At 47.8% G+C, this 16630-nt stretch overlaps 5 protein-coding genes across 5 annotated transcripts; 2 read left to right on the forward strand and 3 right to left on the reverse strand.

Annotated features, from left to right (window-relative positions):
* Nucleotides 1-385: 385 nt before the first annotated feature.
* On the reverse strand, nucleotides 386-4833 carry cwh41 (mannosyl-oligosaccharide glucosidase; the record flags this gene model as incomplete). The annotated part of the gene is made up of 7 exons (XM_023237456.1): nucleotides 386-634; nucleotides 690-1596; nucleotides 1646-2079; nucleotides 2181-2338; nucleotides 2403-2882; nucleotides 2973-3210; nucleotides 4798-4833. 7 exons carry the CDS (start codon nucleotides 4831-4833, stop codon nucleotides 386-388), a joined length of 2502 nt encoding a protein of 833 aa, XP_023092009.1.
* Nucleotides 4834-8204: 3371 nt separating this feature from the next.
* Nucleotides 8205-8729, forward strand: AO090701000140 (Elongator subunit IKI1; the record flags this gene model as incomplete). The annotated part of the gene is made up of 1 exon (XM_001822969.3): nucleotides 8205-8729. The coding sequence occupies one exon, from the start codon at nucleotides 8205-8207 to the stop codon at nucleotides 8727-8729; it is 525 nt and encodes a 174-aa protein (XP_001823021.3).
* A 415-nt stretch (nucleotides 8730-9144) lies between these two features.
* On the reverse strand, nucleotides 9145-11534 carry AO090701000139 (SNAP receptor SEC22; the record flags this gene model as incomplete). Its single annotated transcript, XM_023237457.1, has 5 exons — nucleotides 9145-9207; nucleotides 9266-9671; nucleotides 9731-9840; nucleotides 9913-9947; nucleotides 11501-11534. The coding sequence occupies 5 exons, from the start codon at nucleotides 11532-11534 to the stop codon at nucleotides 9145-9147; spliced, it is 648 nt and encodes a 215-aa protein (XP_023092008.1).
* A 531-nt stretch (nucleotides 11535-12065) lies between these two features.
* On the reverse strand, nucleotides 12066-12754 carry AO090701000138 (short chain dehydrogenase/reductase family protein; the record flags this gene model as incomplete). The annotated part of the gene is made up of 2 exons (XM_001822967.3): nucleotides 12066-12617; nucleotides 12674-12754. 2 exons carry the CDS (start codon nucleotides 12752-12754, stop codon nucleotides 12066-12068), a joined length of 633 nt encoding a protein of 210 aa, XP_001823019.3.
* Nucleotides 12755-13870: 1116 nt separating this feature from the next.
* On the forward strand, nucleotides 13871-15973 carry AO090701000137 (CLPTM1 family protein; the record flags this gene model as incomplete). The annotated part of the gene is made up of 4 exons (XM_001822966.3): nucleotides 13871-13912; nucleotides 13978-15042; nucleotides 15103-15588; nucleotides 15641-15973. 4 exons carry the CDS (start codon nucleotides 13871-13873, stop codon nucleotides 15971-15973), a joined length of 1926 nt encoding a protein of 641 aa, XP_001823018.1.
* Between the last annotated feature and the right edge of the window lie 657 nt (nucleotides 15974-16630).

The following is a 16630-nucleotide window of genomic DNA, read 5'->3' on the forward strand; positions in this document are numbered from 1 at the left end:
AACCCCGCGAGAGACAAGAGGCGAGATCGTTTAAGTGATAGAAACAGAGACAGGGATAGGGAACACAGACACCGTAGGCATCGCGATGAGCGCGAACATCGTCACAGGAGTCATCGGCACAGGTCTCGGTCTCGGTCGCGAGATCGCCGCAGGCGACGATCGCGCTCACCGTCAAGAAGCAGAGACAGAAAGGGTAATGACGAAGACAGGAGACGCCGAGACGACCGTTATCATACCCGGGATAGAGATGCAGACTACCATCGTCGGCGTTGAGTTCAGTCTTGATTTTGTCTACCTACGGTGTTAGGGCGTTCGTGGAGGAACGATAGTGTACAAGTAGTATTCCCTATCCTAAACCATGCGCTACGCAGCGAGTGTTGCTGTTCTATAGCTCATCATGCCCCTTGCTCTCAGTCGCAGGAAGATCGGGCATCGACATCATTTTCACCACCATACTAGTCCACCCAGTGAAATGCTGCGTCCGCTGTCCCTTACCTGTTTCTGGGTTATACTGTTCCCAAGCAAACCCGGTCTTCTTCCATTCCTTGAAAACATTCTCAACTACGTTCTTCCGCAGCTTAGAGTACATTTCACGGGCCTGTTCTTGATGTGGACCAGGTGTGGTCGCAATGTCCTAGGGTGGAATCGTTAGTTCCAATGCGTGGTTCGTAGAGCTTTGGGCTACTCACATAAAGGTTCTTAAACACCAGATAATTGATGTTGATCCATACAGGGCTCCTCCAATAATTCTCAGCAGTCCCATAGAACTCATCCTTCTTACTTAGACTGCGAATACCAAAATCGCTCCAGAGCTCTTCTGGGTCGCTGATCAAGTCTAAGATGGCTTTTAAGCGAGGGCTATCAGAGCTCACCATGCCGGTGAGGAAGGGGAAGATGGAGATGTATCCCTTGTGGCAGACATGAACACTTTCCTCGTACTCGTCGATGGTCGCATCACAGTATGTTTGCGCCTGTTCGTCCCAGTGGAGGTCGTCGACATTCCTTTCAATAGCAGTTTCATAGTATTTGAACTCTTCAGCGTCTTCAGTTTCCCCCAGCCTTTCTGCAATTCGCCGGAGAGAGCGAGTCATCATCCCCATCCAACTGATTAAATCTACGTGTAGCTCACCGGGGTGTGGGGGCTGTGCCCGAGGATAATCGTCTAACCCAGATGTTAGGATGTGCTGAACAGACCGACCCCGCCAGCGGTACGCCTCCTTGGTGGAAAAGGCCTCTCTGTCATAGGACTTGATGTCACCTCGCTGAGTGTTTCTATACCAGGAATAGTGTTTCTTCAGTAGTGGGTAAATTGAACGGATATAAGCTTCACCCAACTCCGGCTGTTGCACATAGGCAGAACGGAGACGCTCTGCGATATCCTCAGGAGATTGTTGAACCGAGATATTTTTGTTGGCATCTAGTTTATCGAGGAACGCTTCCAGAATAATGAAAAGGGTTGGGGGGTTGGCGTAGTGAGGGTACTGGACGGTAAACTCAGGTGGAACTTTGCTGCGTGCCTCAGCGCCCAGGATTTGCTCCCGAGCAATCCACCCATCCTCGTCCATTAAGCTTAGCCAGCTCTTCACGATTTCGAGCCTGGAATATGTTAGTATTTCGATGACGATTGGGTTACCGGCTAACAAACGCAAGATCTGTGTCCCATTCAACAACCGGAATCAGGTGGAAACCCTCATCCCAGAGAAATCCTCTGGGGAAGAAAGGCCGAGAGGGAACACAAGTAAAGAGATCCTTCGGGCCCTCAAGGACAGGTTGAGCTCGAGCCCTTGCCTCGGCTGTTTCTTCCCAGAAGCCTTCATTCTCCTCATCGTACTCTGGCGCGGCGGAACGGTCAACAATGTCAGTACCGTGGAAGTAGCCTATGCCACCGATGAGATTGGAAAGCATTGACTTGGAGAATTCACTATATTTATCGGAATTAAAGGGAGACTGCGGGGGAAGTATCTTGTCGAAGCGCTCAGCAAAAGCTGCTGAAGCACTTGTGATTTCTTGGGTAAGAAGGTCAGCTGTAACGTATATGGTCAGCATTAGTTTCCACGGCAGGAATTCAAAGGAAAGGCACTATACATGTCACAGGCTCCGGCGAGGACCCAGACGAGAATAGGATATCAAACTGGGCTCTGTAAGCAGACTATTCGCAAACTAAGAGATCTCAAATTTACCTCAAAGGCACCCTTGAAAACCTTCTGTACAAGCTGAACATTGCCATCACCTGGCGTATTCTTGATGGTGAAGACTTGCGATGGGGGAGGGGGGTTTTCAGCTCCATACTTTTCGATGGTTTCGCTCACACCCTCCTTCATCTGCGAAAACAGAATCACTGGACAAGAGATCAGCTGTGAATCGAACAAAATAGATGCTTGTAAAAAATTGAGAAAATATACTTTTCGTCTGCCAAGCGTGCTCCGGGGGTATTGTCAAACTGGACACCAAGGTACGGTCCAGTGGCTTGTCCTCATAGCTTGGGTGTTCATGCTCAGGGTACTCGTTGGTCCTAGGGCCCTCAGTCACATCAATTGTAAATTCACCAAGATCAGAGGTATAACCAGCCAGCTTCACATCGCCCTCAAAACCACGTGAGTCGTCAGACTTAGTGTGAAGACCCAGGTTGCCAAGCCCCTCAAGAGCACTGTAGAAGACAACTGTTGTAGGCTGATCCGGGAGTGCATCATCCCGAGGGACACCTTTTACTCGGGCAGCCCAGCTGCCTCCATGCTGTCCACCATGGACCTTGATAAAATCAATTGTCAGATCCAGGGAGTTTCCAGCATCGTGGATTGTTTGGCGTCCGCCCTTCCGAATATCGTACTCGTCCCATCCATAACCCGCCATCCCTTCATTCTGTTCGCAGGTGTGTCTGAAGTCTTGAAGCGGGCCAGAGTTAGTGGAACTCTCAACAGCTAGGGAGGAACGTATCTAATGGTGAATGAAGGGCAGCTGTTCGAAACACATACTGGACTGAGCCGTGGCGTAATCATCTACTTTCGCCCACATCAACCCGGCGGACAGACTGTTTGGAATCCGAGGGCGAACCCCAAAATAGAGGTTAGGCTTATAGGGACCCCATAAGAGCGACTGATTGTTGGCTCGCGCAGCCTCCTTAGCTAGAACCGATACGTCATTATCTATGGATGCCGCAACCACATAGAATAATGATGTTGAAAGGGTGAATAATTTGGAAAGATGCATTGTCTAGACAGAAAGCATCAACAATTTAATAAAAGCCCACGCAATTGGAGGCGTGCACATAGAGAATGCTATGCCACGGCGGAGGTTGATGTTACTATCTATTATCTGGCATTTCACTAGCGGAGAGCTCCTGTCATTTATTTCATTTATTTACCCGCCCGGTATTTTTAGCTCCGCTCCGCACCTTACGTGGCCGACCATGTTTAACCTTGAAGACCAACATCCTAGAGATTAACCCGAGAAAATGCCCATACGTCACAGACAAAGTCCTTTACAGAGTAATAATTCTACTGGAATCATCTATACAATCCTCTAGTCTAGAGATAGTTCCTCGGATCAAGCGACCCGATCTTCGCGCTCTTGGCTGCGCCATCGAACACAAACTCGCTGATAAGCTTTCCTGTGCCTGGTGCATTCTGGATGCCCCAGCAAGTGTGTCCAGCCGCAAGGTAGAGTCCCTTGGTCCCAGCATGACCTATTAATGGCCCACCACGTGCAGCAGTCACATTAGGCAAGTAGCAGGCTTGACGCGCACAGACTTGTCCATCACGTAATTCATCAGAGACGCTGCCCACCTGATTGATGATATCCTGGCACCGCTCTTGGTCTACCTCAACGTCTACCGTTGTCTTCGGAAGGGGAACAGTATGATCACCCTCTCCACAACAATAGACTGTATCGTCAGGGCGAGCATATATCTCTGGCGAGGCGACCGTCGGACGTGAGGACTTCGACGGGTCGAAATTGGCCGGTATCTCTATATTTGTGAAAAGGGTATATCCACTGACTGGCCTCGTAGGCCGGATCACGACGCTATGAGCACGCGTTGCTGATATCGGGGCACCCGGCAGGACCGATCTCGTCCACGGACCGGCAGCGATAACAACATCAGTAGCAGGGATTGTCTGTGATTCGCCGTTCTCCTGGCTTGTGTATGTGACTGACTTGACGGAATCCCCAGAGTAATCGATATTTGTGACTGACCCAAGCGTAATCTTTGCGCCTTTCTCTTCGGCGAGCTTTGCGATGGACGTAGTGAAGAGATACGGATGGACTTGAGCAGTCTCCCCAGGATCACTCATGCTTTCGTAGCCTCTGACACCCTCTGGCTCAAGCCAGTCAAGATCCTCGGGTACTCTTGCGGTTTTCAATTTACTCAGTGCCGCTGCACTCCGTTTTTGTAGGGACACTGAGCTCCCACCCTCTCCTTCGCCCGCCTTTCTCTTCTCGCTGAGCGGGCGACCTCTGGCAATAAGCTGACCACAGTTCACCTCTCTATATCCCCATTTTTCCTTTCCATTGTGCTCCTTAGCTAGCTCGGCGTGCAATTTGTAGCTCAATGGTACAATGTTGCTTGGGTATGCCCATAATGCTAAAAGACCTCCTGCTTTGCCCGAAGCCCCTCCTGCAATCTCTGTTGCTTCTATGAGGGTCACTGAGTGTCGGGAAGGATTAAAAGAAGGATGTCTTGTCAAATAATACGCTGAACAACATCCGATGATACCACCACCTTGGACGAAGTTGTTAGTTTCTGGTGTGTTATGGTCGTGCGGGGTAAGTTTCAGTAAACTAAATCCTATTCATACCAACAATAACAATATGCCGACGTTCGTTTGGAGCTGCCATTTTGCAGTAAGGCGTGATTCTAAATCCTAAAAACCTTAAATGTGTCACTGTTGTTGGGGTGACTTGGAGGAAGAAGATGTTGACGAGCTTTGGCACGGGTTGAGGTGGGATATCAAGCAATGCTTTATTTATACAAGCGCATACGTCACTACAAGTCATGTGCCCGGGCAGGCTAATGCCGAACATTAACATATATAGGTCCAGTTCAAGTTGTATCATCTCGTTGGCACTATTTCTTTGGTTTGTGCAAGGACAAGAAAAACATCCAAAGCCTGCCCATAACCTTGCGCGAGTGGAAAGTGCAAGAAAAAGTAAACCTTACTCCGACAATGCATATGGCTGTAATAAAACCCTAGCTAAAATTGGTCCCGCCTTAACAATTAAGAAAGAAGAGCAGAAAGAGGAAAAAGAAAAGGGTAGGATAGTAACGAATAGAGGTAACTGATCCATCCATCATCTTGAAGGACTGAGTGGTCGGTTGAATCCTCCTATACGGTTCATATACTGTCTGTATTCCGTCTTCTTCTCCTTCCGCACCCCATAGACATCGTTTCCAGGTACCTTGGTATTCTTTGTGCTCCTGAATTTGGTGAACCCCATGCTTCGACGCATCATCTCTTCAACATCGTCTCCCCCTGCATCATCGACGTCCATATCTATTTCGTCTTTGTATCGATTTGGAGTCCTCGAGTCAGCGGTACCATTCGGCTGTGTTCGGTGGTCTTTGCGATCATTCCTGCGGTCTCCTCTGGGTCCCCGAAGAGGTGGTGTCCTGGACCTATCCCTGTTCCCGTTTCGAAGAGGGGAGCGAGAACGGTCACGGTATCTGTCCCCTTTTGAAGGGTACCCTGCAAGATTCAAATATCAGCGCTTGATCTAAGTAGAGAATCGTACCACGTAGCATACCTCGCTTATCATAGTATCTGTCGCGGCTAACGCTTCTCTCTCTGTCTCTCCTGTCGCGATCCCGATCGCGGTCCCGGCGATCCCTAGACCTACTCCTATCGCGCCGCCTGTCCCTTCGATCTCTTGAGCGGGAACGGTATCTTCGATCATCGCGCGGTCCATCACGTCGCCCATCATCCTTTAAGTTTGTTTCACGTCTAGGACTCCTATTATACTCCGAGTCTGGTTCAGGTGAACGCGTCGGCCGGTCATCCATATCCCACATTGTCGAGCTATCGACTCGTCGGGCTCGCTTTGCGGGTGGTTCAGCCATCTTTGTATGTAAGAAACAAGGTGTTATCTAGTTAAGAGTCTGAGGATGCGATCGATCGAGAATAAGGTAGAGTAGTAGAGTTGCTGTCTTTGTAAATCATCAGCCGAGAGGTTAACCTGGCAGAATCGAAATGAATGTGACAGGTTGTAACAGTATGCTAATTATTTCATCATTATTTGTTTCAAATGGGTATCAAATGCTTAGAAGAAGATAATGCTGAAGGTTGGCGTTGCACCCGGATTGAAATTGAAACCGTGAAGATATTACGGTTGCCGAGGTATGCCAGTTGCGTTGTCGGCCCAAATCAAGTAAATTTTACGGAGTAATTTCCCAATCATATCAAAGAGAAGTAATACTAAACATCACCATATGCCAATCTTTACGCATACCACCTTAATTCTATCGGGCTTGAGCTGTGTTCACTATAATACCACTATTCTTTTCATACTATTAACCTTTTTTGTTTATTCCGGTACCGGTCTTGATTACTGGAGACCGTAGGCTCATCTTTTGTAACGTGAACAATTTCGAGTATACCAGTATAAAACAAATGTTAACAATCAGCCCACCAAATAGTAACATGAATTATTGATCGCTATTAAATTCACCTCTATTCTATCAATGTGAGTGATGCAACGGTCTTATAAAATCTCTCTCCAAGAGTACGGGTTATAACATTCCATACAAGTCTCAAATGTTCCTCCTGTACTTGATCAAGAGCCTACGACGAAATATTAGTAACTTACCAGTACAAGGGCAATAAGACAGGCTTGGCCAAAGGAGAAAAGCTATGGAGAGCATGGTAGTCTATTGCGCCAATAATAAGATAGTGGTAGCATATATTCTATTTTTTTAATATCTTCGTCTTTTGCTCTATATAGCCCCTACCTGATACTCCACGCTCATGCGCGACGGAACATTGTCGGAATACTTTTGATACTCCGGAGTAGATATTTGTCGGATTGTACGGAGTAGGTTGTCATAATTTCCGAAGCTAAAATAGTAATCCAAAATTGTGACAGAAACAAAAATGAGTTTGAGCCAATTTCGGCTTGGCGGAAGGTCTCTAGGTAGCCTATTTCCGCGCTCGCATTCAAATAACCTGGTACCTGCGAATCAATGCCTCACGGATGCATGCTGCGCTTGCCAGTTGGATCGCAGGCTTGCATTTACGTACGGAGTACGTACGTATTTCTTTTTTTTTACGGCCCGTCCCGCCGAGCCTCAAACTAAGTCGTCAATGGCAAAGATCACCCATTCCTGGGAAATCTTTTATGCCTGATGTCTCCGACCCCTCATACGCACGAAAATAACCCCGCTATTCCCTAGATCTACCAACGCAACTGCCTAACATAGGTGTTACAGCTTCCTCTACTCTCAGCAATGGCGCCAAATCTTTCTCATAGGCAAACACACAATTTACTCTTGGTCTCAAAGCTTCTAAGTCTGAGAGATACAGCGTCTCCACTGACCCTGCTCTTGGATTCACTCGAACAACCAGCTACCCCATTGGTTAAAGAGTATATTAGGCGTGCAAAGGTATGTATTGTCTCCTACTGTACTCTTTATTCTGTATATACTCGACCTTTTTTTCGGACTCGGGCTGGTTCCTGTTCACTTCGTTTGCTAGACTCGAGGGTTTGGATACGTCATCAGATCTTCAATCGAACGAGAGGAACATTTGTGCACTACTCGTAGGCAGGATAAAGCTAAGAACTTGTACAGATCTCGAAGGTTCATGTCACACTTATTGCTTTTGAGACATTAAAACCATTAGATGGCGTTGATGCTTTCGTTTCCGCCCGAAGGAAAAGCCCCTCGCAGATAGTTGAGGATGTTGGCGCAGCTTACCAGGCTACTGCAACCAAAGCCTCTTCTCCTCGTACGTCAAGCACCGACTAGCCTGAGTATTGGAGTCGTTAGTGACCATGGCTAACAAACAGTAGGACGCCTCATCCTTATAGATTCAATTAACCCGCTTCTACTCTCGAAAACGAACGATGCACACTCCCAACTATCGACGTTTCTTAGTTCATTCCTAATCCCCCCGAGTCCCTCTGCATCTAAGGTCGAAGTTTCGCTAGTCGTGACTTTCCATCAGGATGTTCCAAGCCCGCTTGCTCCATCCCCTTATTCGCCGTCACCTCTTTCAATGCTGACCTATCTCGCAACGACAATCATAAGGCTACATTCGTTCTCACACATACTGGCCCAGAAGGCTGCTCGAGATCGTAGCCTAGCTGCTCCAGTTTTTGGGCTCGAAGAAGAACAGGATGGAGTACTCCTAGGAAGATTGGATAAGCCGGTTGGTAAGGACTCAGTTGAAGGTATCGTCCTGGAGATGGAACACAGACGCAAGAGCGGACGTGGTGTTTTAGAGTGGTATATATTACCCCCGGCATCAAGATACTCGCCTCAGCATTTGAAAGAGGTTGTAACTCTGCTTGACGACCATCCCTTGTATCGTCCACCGGAGGAGCCAGAGGCTGGAACAGGCGAAGAAGAGCCCGAGTCTACTTTTGAATTGCGGCTCACCGATAGACAACGGAGAGAAAGAGAGGGGGTGGTGCTGCCATACTTCGATGCACAGCAAGGTGACGGCCCAGGAGAAGGTGGGCGCATTTTGTACGACATGGGAGAGGAAGACGACTTCGACGAGGAAGAAGATGAAATATAAGTGAGCACGTACAGAGACAGTCCCCGACGCACCTTCTTAAGTGAATCAGCGCAGGACTTTCTCCTACCATCTTCCCTACGTCCTTACGCTTGTTGTCAGCTGGTGTTCTTAATCATGCTTGAAGGGAACCCAAGGACATCGTGTACATTTTGGACTGTTTACAGGCTTACAGCATCCTGGTCAGTCGACATATGATACACAACTGGGTTATGATCTATGAGACGCTTTAATGAACATCCTATGTAAGGCGCCCATGGAAAGAAAGGGTTACGCCTTGCAACCAAGCTCGTAAGTCATAAAATATTGGCAGTTTTTGAATATATCAGGGTGGATGGAGTCCGGCAACCATCAAGAAGATTAACTATGCATACATTCATATGAGCGGGCCTCCGTAAGCAGTTGCTTGGGGAAGGAATTAGAAGAAGCGCAACCAAATGAGGAATAGAAAGAGGAGCCCGACACCAGCAATTGGACCATACTGTACAACAGGTTAGTACGGGACCTAGTGAGAAAGATTAGGGACACGCGGAGGTTACCTGTTTTATCACCAGCTCCCAATTGATGCGCACTGCGGCTCGTCTGTATTTCTTGCTATCCTCTCGCAGACGCCCCGATAATTCGCCCATCCGTTCCAGGCTATCACCTCGATATAGGAGGTCCTCGATGTTTTTTGTCATCACTTTCGTCACGTCCCGAAGCTCGTCATTTAGTCGGTCAAGGTTTTGCGAAGCGCGACTATCTTGGTACAGCTTCTTGGTGCGTTGGATAAATGTATCAAATTCTACAAAGGCATATGGTCGCAGGGTGGGAGACTGGTACTGCGCAGAGGAGTAAGTGGTAGTAAACTCGGTTGCGAGATCTGCGAGGTAGGTGAAGGCAAGCTTGCGCGGGTAAGAACGGTCGCATATACAGAGGAAGCAGATATCATCTTGGATAAGATAGCTATGTTAAACACCCGAATTAGCATTTGTATCGTTTTGCACCTCGTACATCGGACTCACTGTAAGTTATATTGGCCAGACTCAATGCTAGCCTGCGGTGCGGAATTGCGACTCAACCGGCGGAAAATCATCTTGGCTTGTGTCTTGATCTCGGAGAGCTCCACTTCTGCCTGATTGAAATAATGAAAAATTCAGTGTTACTCGTAGGTCATGGTATCATGGTGAATGGGCTGCAAACTAACCTGTTCATCATCTACTGACGCAGCCAGCATGAGGCCTTGACAAACATCAGCAACTGCATCATACAACCCCTAACCTCCGCATTGCGTCTTACCATCAAGCCTGGCTATTTGAGTCGATTTGACCATTTTGATTACAACTCTTCTTGTCGATAAGACTTTCGCCTTATTCAAATAACGCTCAGGTTGCAGTTCAGCTGTAGCGGCGCATATAGTACTTCTGTTGTTGTCCAGATTGGCATCTAGAAGCAATGGCCCGCAAGCGCAAGGCGGTCGACAATGGCAAAACAAGGACGCAGCCAACGAGGTAAGACTATCCATACTATGTTTATTTAGCTTGTGAGAATTATTATCTACGAGCTGTTGAAATACCGGCGCCCAGGTGCGCCATATATGGGGCACATTTGACAATGTTACTACACAAGGCGTTGCTCATCTACTGCTAAGACAGCGGACCCGAATGACGTGGGCGAGTCTCACGTCGCAATGTCCTCCTCAAACAACAAGCAACCAAAGAGAAATCCGAAGAGAGCGGCGAAGGATCCATGGGCGGAGGACAAATTGATGACGAGTACATCTTCCAATCTTATATATCTGGACCTTGTGGTATGTTATGCAGCTACGGAATGATGGCGACGTAGTGCAGTTTATTGACTATAATGGTCAAAATCAAGAAATTACTCGCCAAACCTGAAGCCTGGAACTGTCTCGAGGAATCTGAAAAACGTGAAATACTCGATCTACTCCCTGAAGACCTACATTCGAACCTGGACCCTTCACCGGACGATCCTGGTGCAAAGATCCCCCCTTTACCAGAAGAGTTTCTACGTTACTCCAATAATTGGCGAGACGGCATTCGTCACTTTCAGCTAGATCTTCAAAATGGACGCTACGATCCCGTTTGGCTGCGGCAGGCGGGAGAAGCCATGCAGCAGCGGGCGGATGGGAAGTTTGACAAGTTTAAAGAAGAAGAGTTTGAGCAGTTTTGGGGGCAGAAACAGAAGATGGACAAGACGCTGGCCGCAGGACAGAGTAGCCAGGTCAAATTGAGCACCCTCATTAGCAATGGGGTTGTTCTTGTAGGCGATGTTTGGAAATATTCTCGAGCTTTCAAGAAAGGCAACCTCCTAGTGGAGAAAGAAGCCAGGGTTTGTTTGTATCCAGAGCTCCGTTCGGAATCCCCAATTGACCCTGCTACAGATAGTGGATATTCAAAATGGTCGGTTAACATTCGAAATGCCCCTTGGCCAGCGGGTATTTCTTCCTGCTCCCCAGAGCTCACCCTTGAAGGACCCACAAGCCCTAGTCATAGGGGAAAGCGAGAAACCAGAAGTCGTTACAATGACTACTGCTGAGATAGAGCAAGATAGGACTACCGAAACTAGTGCGGGCACACATTTACATACTAATCCAACGAAAGAGGCTGGATCCTCGAACAAGCGTAAATCAGAGATTCAGATGGAGCCTCGCAAGAGAGGCCGCGGCAGAAGGCACCAGGTACAGACACCCAAGGACCTCGAAGTTGACCAAGTGACAGCCTCCACCGAAGTGACAAGACCTACTCAAGTGACAGTAGAAGTCACAAACCCACCACCAACAGTAGCAAACATGAATCCCTCTGTCATGATTCAGACGACTACTACGGAGCATGACGGCCAATATCTGGAAATTGTTTCTGAACAGGCCTCTGCGACTGGTGACGACGCGCTCCCACAACTACCAATCGTTGAAGGGACATCGGAAGAACCTGGGATGATCACGGTCTCCGGTATTACGGGACCCAACGCAATTGCAATGAAAATCTTAGAAGCTGATGGCCGTTCCGGAAAAGTTCCATCCGGAAATGCTTGGAAAGACTTCCGGGCGTACAGAAATAATCAGGACATGGGTAGCTTATGGGAGGTCAGACAAGCTTGGTTTCTGAGGAATAAATCGTTGGTCAATTGATTTCAGAGACTTGTGAGCTTGATTTTATTCTTTTCTGAGGGCACCGAACAGGAAATAATGTCCCTGTGCCAATACTCGCCTCTCCTATGCGGGTTCATATTTCTTTCCTTGCGATAGCTGACTGCTACAACAATGTCATGAGCGGAAGATACCATAAATGTATTATCATCAAATTCATTAATTCTTTCATTAAATCTAGAACACTCGCTCTAAACGCCACCATTACCGGTTCCCATGCCGAAAATATTTTCGTCCTTGGACGCCCTTTTTTGATCGCCGCCAGCAGCGTAATCAACGGCGTAGCTAGACTGAATGAAGTCCTCTAGCTCCTCGCTAACAGTTTTCAGCTTTTCCTTCACACTCGCAACACCCTCTTGTCCTACTATATGGCGCGACGGTGGGTTTTCATGGCCACCTATCGCGGTAATGGCATACACCGTTTCTGCGACTAGAATCTCCATATGTGCAGGGCTGAGTGGAGGATACATTGATGTAACTTCAGGGCGTGAAAATGGTCCATTCTCAACGGAAGCAATTTGGCCAGTTTCTTGGGCGCCATTCGTTTCGGTGTGTGTGTTGGGCAGACGAGGCACAAGTCGATTTAACATTCCGCGGAAAAGGGGTGCTTGGTTAGAAGATGGTGAATATGCTGGAACTATTGGAGGCACGCTAGTTACTAGATTCGTGAGAATGCCGATTTCGATACTGCATTGGAAAATCGTGAGTTTGAGGTTGAATGGAGCTATCTCGTATGCAAGACTCTGCAGCGTGGCAGTTAGCAGAGATGGGCGAAGCCCCCAGCACAAATTGCACTCACGTCGCAAAACCCTTCAAGAGCCCACCCAGCTGCGCAATACATTCCAAGACCTGGCGTGCCGATGTGGGCGGCTGTCTTCATTAGCCATTGGTCTTATTTAAAAGCAATATGTTTGAGCCTTACTAATTCCCGAGAGAATCATGATGTGCCCGGTTTTTTGCTTCCTCATATGAGGAAGTGCTGCTTTTATAATACTAAGGGGCCCGAAATAGTTGATTTCGAACTGATCCCGAACCATATTCAGCGTTTGCTGGGAGGCCCCAAACTCTTCCACCGCCCCTACAAGTGCTGCGTAGGCAGTTAGCTAAATGACCCGCATCGAAAGGGACGTGCTGCATATTCCATACTTTGGCTTGTACAGCAAAGCAGAATGTCTATCTTGCCGAATGTTGTAACGGCATCTGCCACAAGTGCCTGACATTCTCCTATCATCCTGCACGATGAATGTAAGCTCTCTCCGCTCCCCTTATAGTCAATGCTCTATAGAGAGTTTATTTGAAGACATCTTTGGAGTGCACACCTTATATCGAAAGGAATGGACTTGAATCGCTGTCGCCATCCCTCATGACTATGACTGTCAATCTCGGCTAGAAAAGACTCGAATTCGTCTCGACGGCACTCGTCCCGTTCTAGACTCGAATGGGCCAATCCAACCAATGCGTAATCGCCGTGTGCGAGGATTTGACGTGTAACTGAGATCCCAATGGGCGAATCCCCAGCAGTGATTACCCATACTCGTGGTTCATTATGGTTGGGGAACTGAGGGCGGGGGGATTCGGGGAAGGGAGGATTGTCCGACATTAGATCAAAGCTGTTGATATCCACGCGCCACGCATGTCGATCGCGCGACAATATTCCGTATGACCTGACGTTACCGATCTAGATAAGCAATCAAAGATCCGCGCGGCTGATCAACTGCGGTTCAGGAGGGTTTTCGTTTCCGTGGAGGGTGTGAAATGTGGAGAAATGAGTACAGAAGGAACAATCGCGTTATGTCATGCGCCGATAAGAACAATTTATCGACCCGCCAAGATAAAACGACCCGAGTTCTGGACCAAAGCGGCGTAGTTCAACGGATTACTAGCAAGTCCGCGTTCGTGGCCTTTTCCTTTTTCTCTTCTCCCTTCCCCTGCTTTTACCCTCCCTCTCTTGTCGACTAGGCCACTGCAGCTCTGGGGCTCGTCAAAAGAGAGCACAATGCCTGAACAAAGACAGCGCAGGGATGAGCCGGAGTCTAGCGTACGTATGCGACGTATCATGATCATCATTCATCTGGCTGATCTGGCTGACATCTCGTGATTTAGTCCGGCTTCAAGGGGGCCCTTCAGGGTCTGGCTTTCTTCTTACTGACACAGTTTATCTTCAGTCAATTTTTTGGTGGACGCCAGCAGAACGATGCTGGTTCTAGCGGGAAGCCTGGTGGGATTCCTACCTTCGCAGATCGTCCAGCTCGTAGCGAAATCACGGAGTACAGTGCTATCCCCGATATTATAAATCCGATATGGCCTTCCGACAGTGCCTTGGACATGAACATCTATGTCTCGCCATCAGTCGTACTTCCTACTGTTAAGTCTGGCTCGGCAAGCCAACTCGTGCTTAATGAGAAGAACTTTACTCTTGGAAACTACAGTGATACCAGGGAAATCGACACTACCATCAAGATCCCCAAAGAAGTACAACAAAATGGAACTCTTTTCGCGCACTTCATGCTCGGACTCTCTGGGCATCAGCTTGATCCCTCGGCTAAAGATTACAGCACAGATTCTGCAGTCTATTTCTTTCGGCCGCTTAACCAATATCTCCCGAAGAAGAAAGCCAAGAAGCTCAAAAACCTTCTCGCAGGCTCGGAAGAAGCTGAAGAAGAGGAGGAAGATAACACACCGGACGTCTCTATCGCATCGTACTATCACCCGAACTTCACGGTATCTCTGATTCCTGATTCGGGTACCCAGAGATTCCGTCAGATTCATCCAGCTGTCCGGTCGCATTTGCAGCTCGAGGCATCTGGCGCAAGAGACATCTCTGGAAAGAATGGATGGTACTACCCTATTGTTTACTTGAATACTTTTTGGCAACTTAGGAGTCATATGATGGAACTCAATTCTACCGTGGAGACCGTGCCTCTTCGCATTACTCTCAACAATCTGCAGAACTGGAAGTTCAGCATGATGTCGAGCGTTGATGACAGCGCAAAACAAACTGCTCGACAGGCTGCCTTTGGAGCTTCGACGCCAGGCGGTGGTGACGGTACTGAGTTTGAAATGGTGAAAGAGATCCTCTTGGATACGAACATCTGGCTGCTGGGCACAACTGGTATTGTGACTATCCTTCACATGGTCTTCGAGACTCTGGCCTTCAAGAATGATATTGTGAGTTTGCAACCCCGTGTAGATTTAGGACAATATACTGACCTAGTGTTCCCGTAATAGGCTCACTGGCGCAAAAAGAAAGACGTCGTTGGAACATCCGTTCGTACGATCTTGGCCAATGTCTTTATGCAGGCAGTTGTTTTCCTCTACCTCATGGATAATAGTGATAACACTTCCTGGATGATCCTCGCCAGTCAAGGTTTCGGCATCCTCCTCGAAGCTTGGAAAATCACAAAGACTGTCGATGTTCGCCTGCGGCAGCCGTCGCGGAACTCTTTCTTCTCCTTCCTGCCTTATGTGGTGGTGTTTGAGGACAAACATAAGCTCACAGAGACCGAGCAGAAGACCAAAGAATACGATGAAATCGCGTTCCGCTATCTCTATATTGTTGCCGTGCCTCTCCTGGCTGCATACGCAGTGTACAGCTTAGTCTACAACACCCACAAGTCGTGGTATTCCTATATCATTGAAACACTTGTTGGTAGTGTCTATGCCTACGGTTTCCTGATGATGGTCCCCAGCTTGTATATCAATTACCGCTTGAAGGTTGGTATTCTTTGACTCCGCTACATAACCTAGCTAACCTCGCTGTTCCTAGTCTGTTGCGCATATGCCTGGCAAAGCCTTGATGTACAAATTCTTAAACACCTTCATCGATGATCTTTTCGCTTTCACAGTCAAGATGCCGTGGCTTCACAGGCTTGCGACTCTCCGTGATGATGTCATTTTCTTCGTTTGGCTTTACCAAAGCTGGAAGTACCGGGTTGATTATACACGTGTCAACGAGTTCGGTCAGGGAGGTGATAGTGATGCTGAGGAAGAGCCACCAGCCGTTGAAGCTAAGGATGTCAAAAAGACAGTTGAAACACCGGCGTCATCCCAGGCGTCCGGAAAGGAAACTTCTAAGTCATCTACCCGGAAGAGGAAGTAAGCCAGCCCTCGGTTTAGACTCCGAGTATACTTTCTTTTGGGAGCATGCTCATAGAGGGTTGCCTGGTGGTTGTTCCGCTAAATATGTTATATTGAGAAGCAGAGGTTCCTGGACTTTGTTATACTCGAGGCATCCTAGAGCAGCGTCATCTTAAATATACAACAGCCAAAATTTTCACTTTTCACTATGTAAGGTTTGTGCCTAGTACATTGATCGTTGATCATCAATCCTAATAGACAATGCTCATATATATACCATTTATATGTTAAGCAGAAAATCACCGAGTAAGAGACAGCGGCATGAGCATTGCGCAGAATAAATGATGTTGAGGCAGATCCAGGGTCAACCGCGGTAGTGACCAAATCTGGTAAAGTTCGTAATTTCCGCGCCCATGGAATTTACATCGTTGCAAGTATCCTTAAGCTTGGGCAATTGGAAATGATATATACAAACTATCAAGAATACAACAAGATAATACATATCAATTAATGATAGATGCGAATGAAATAGCTACTGCATACCACTTACTGAAGGATTGCGACTGTTTACTCACTATTCATCGGAGCGACGCGACAGGTCTGGGCGGCACGCAAAATAGCCGATGTTATCCTAAATCAACGCTATTTGTAGGAGCAAAAGGCACGAGCAGGAGAATCG

The sequence above is a fragment of the Aspergillus oryzae genome, chromosome 5 (assembly GCF_000184455.2).
Source record: "Aspergillus oryzae RIB40 DNA, chromosome 5".
Taxonomy (NCBI): domain Eukaryota; kingdom Fungi; phylum Ascomycota; class Eurotiomycetes; order Eurotiales; family Aspergillaceae; genus Aspergillus; species Aspergillus oryzae.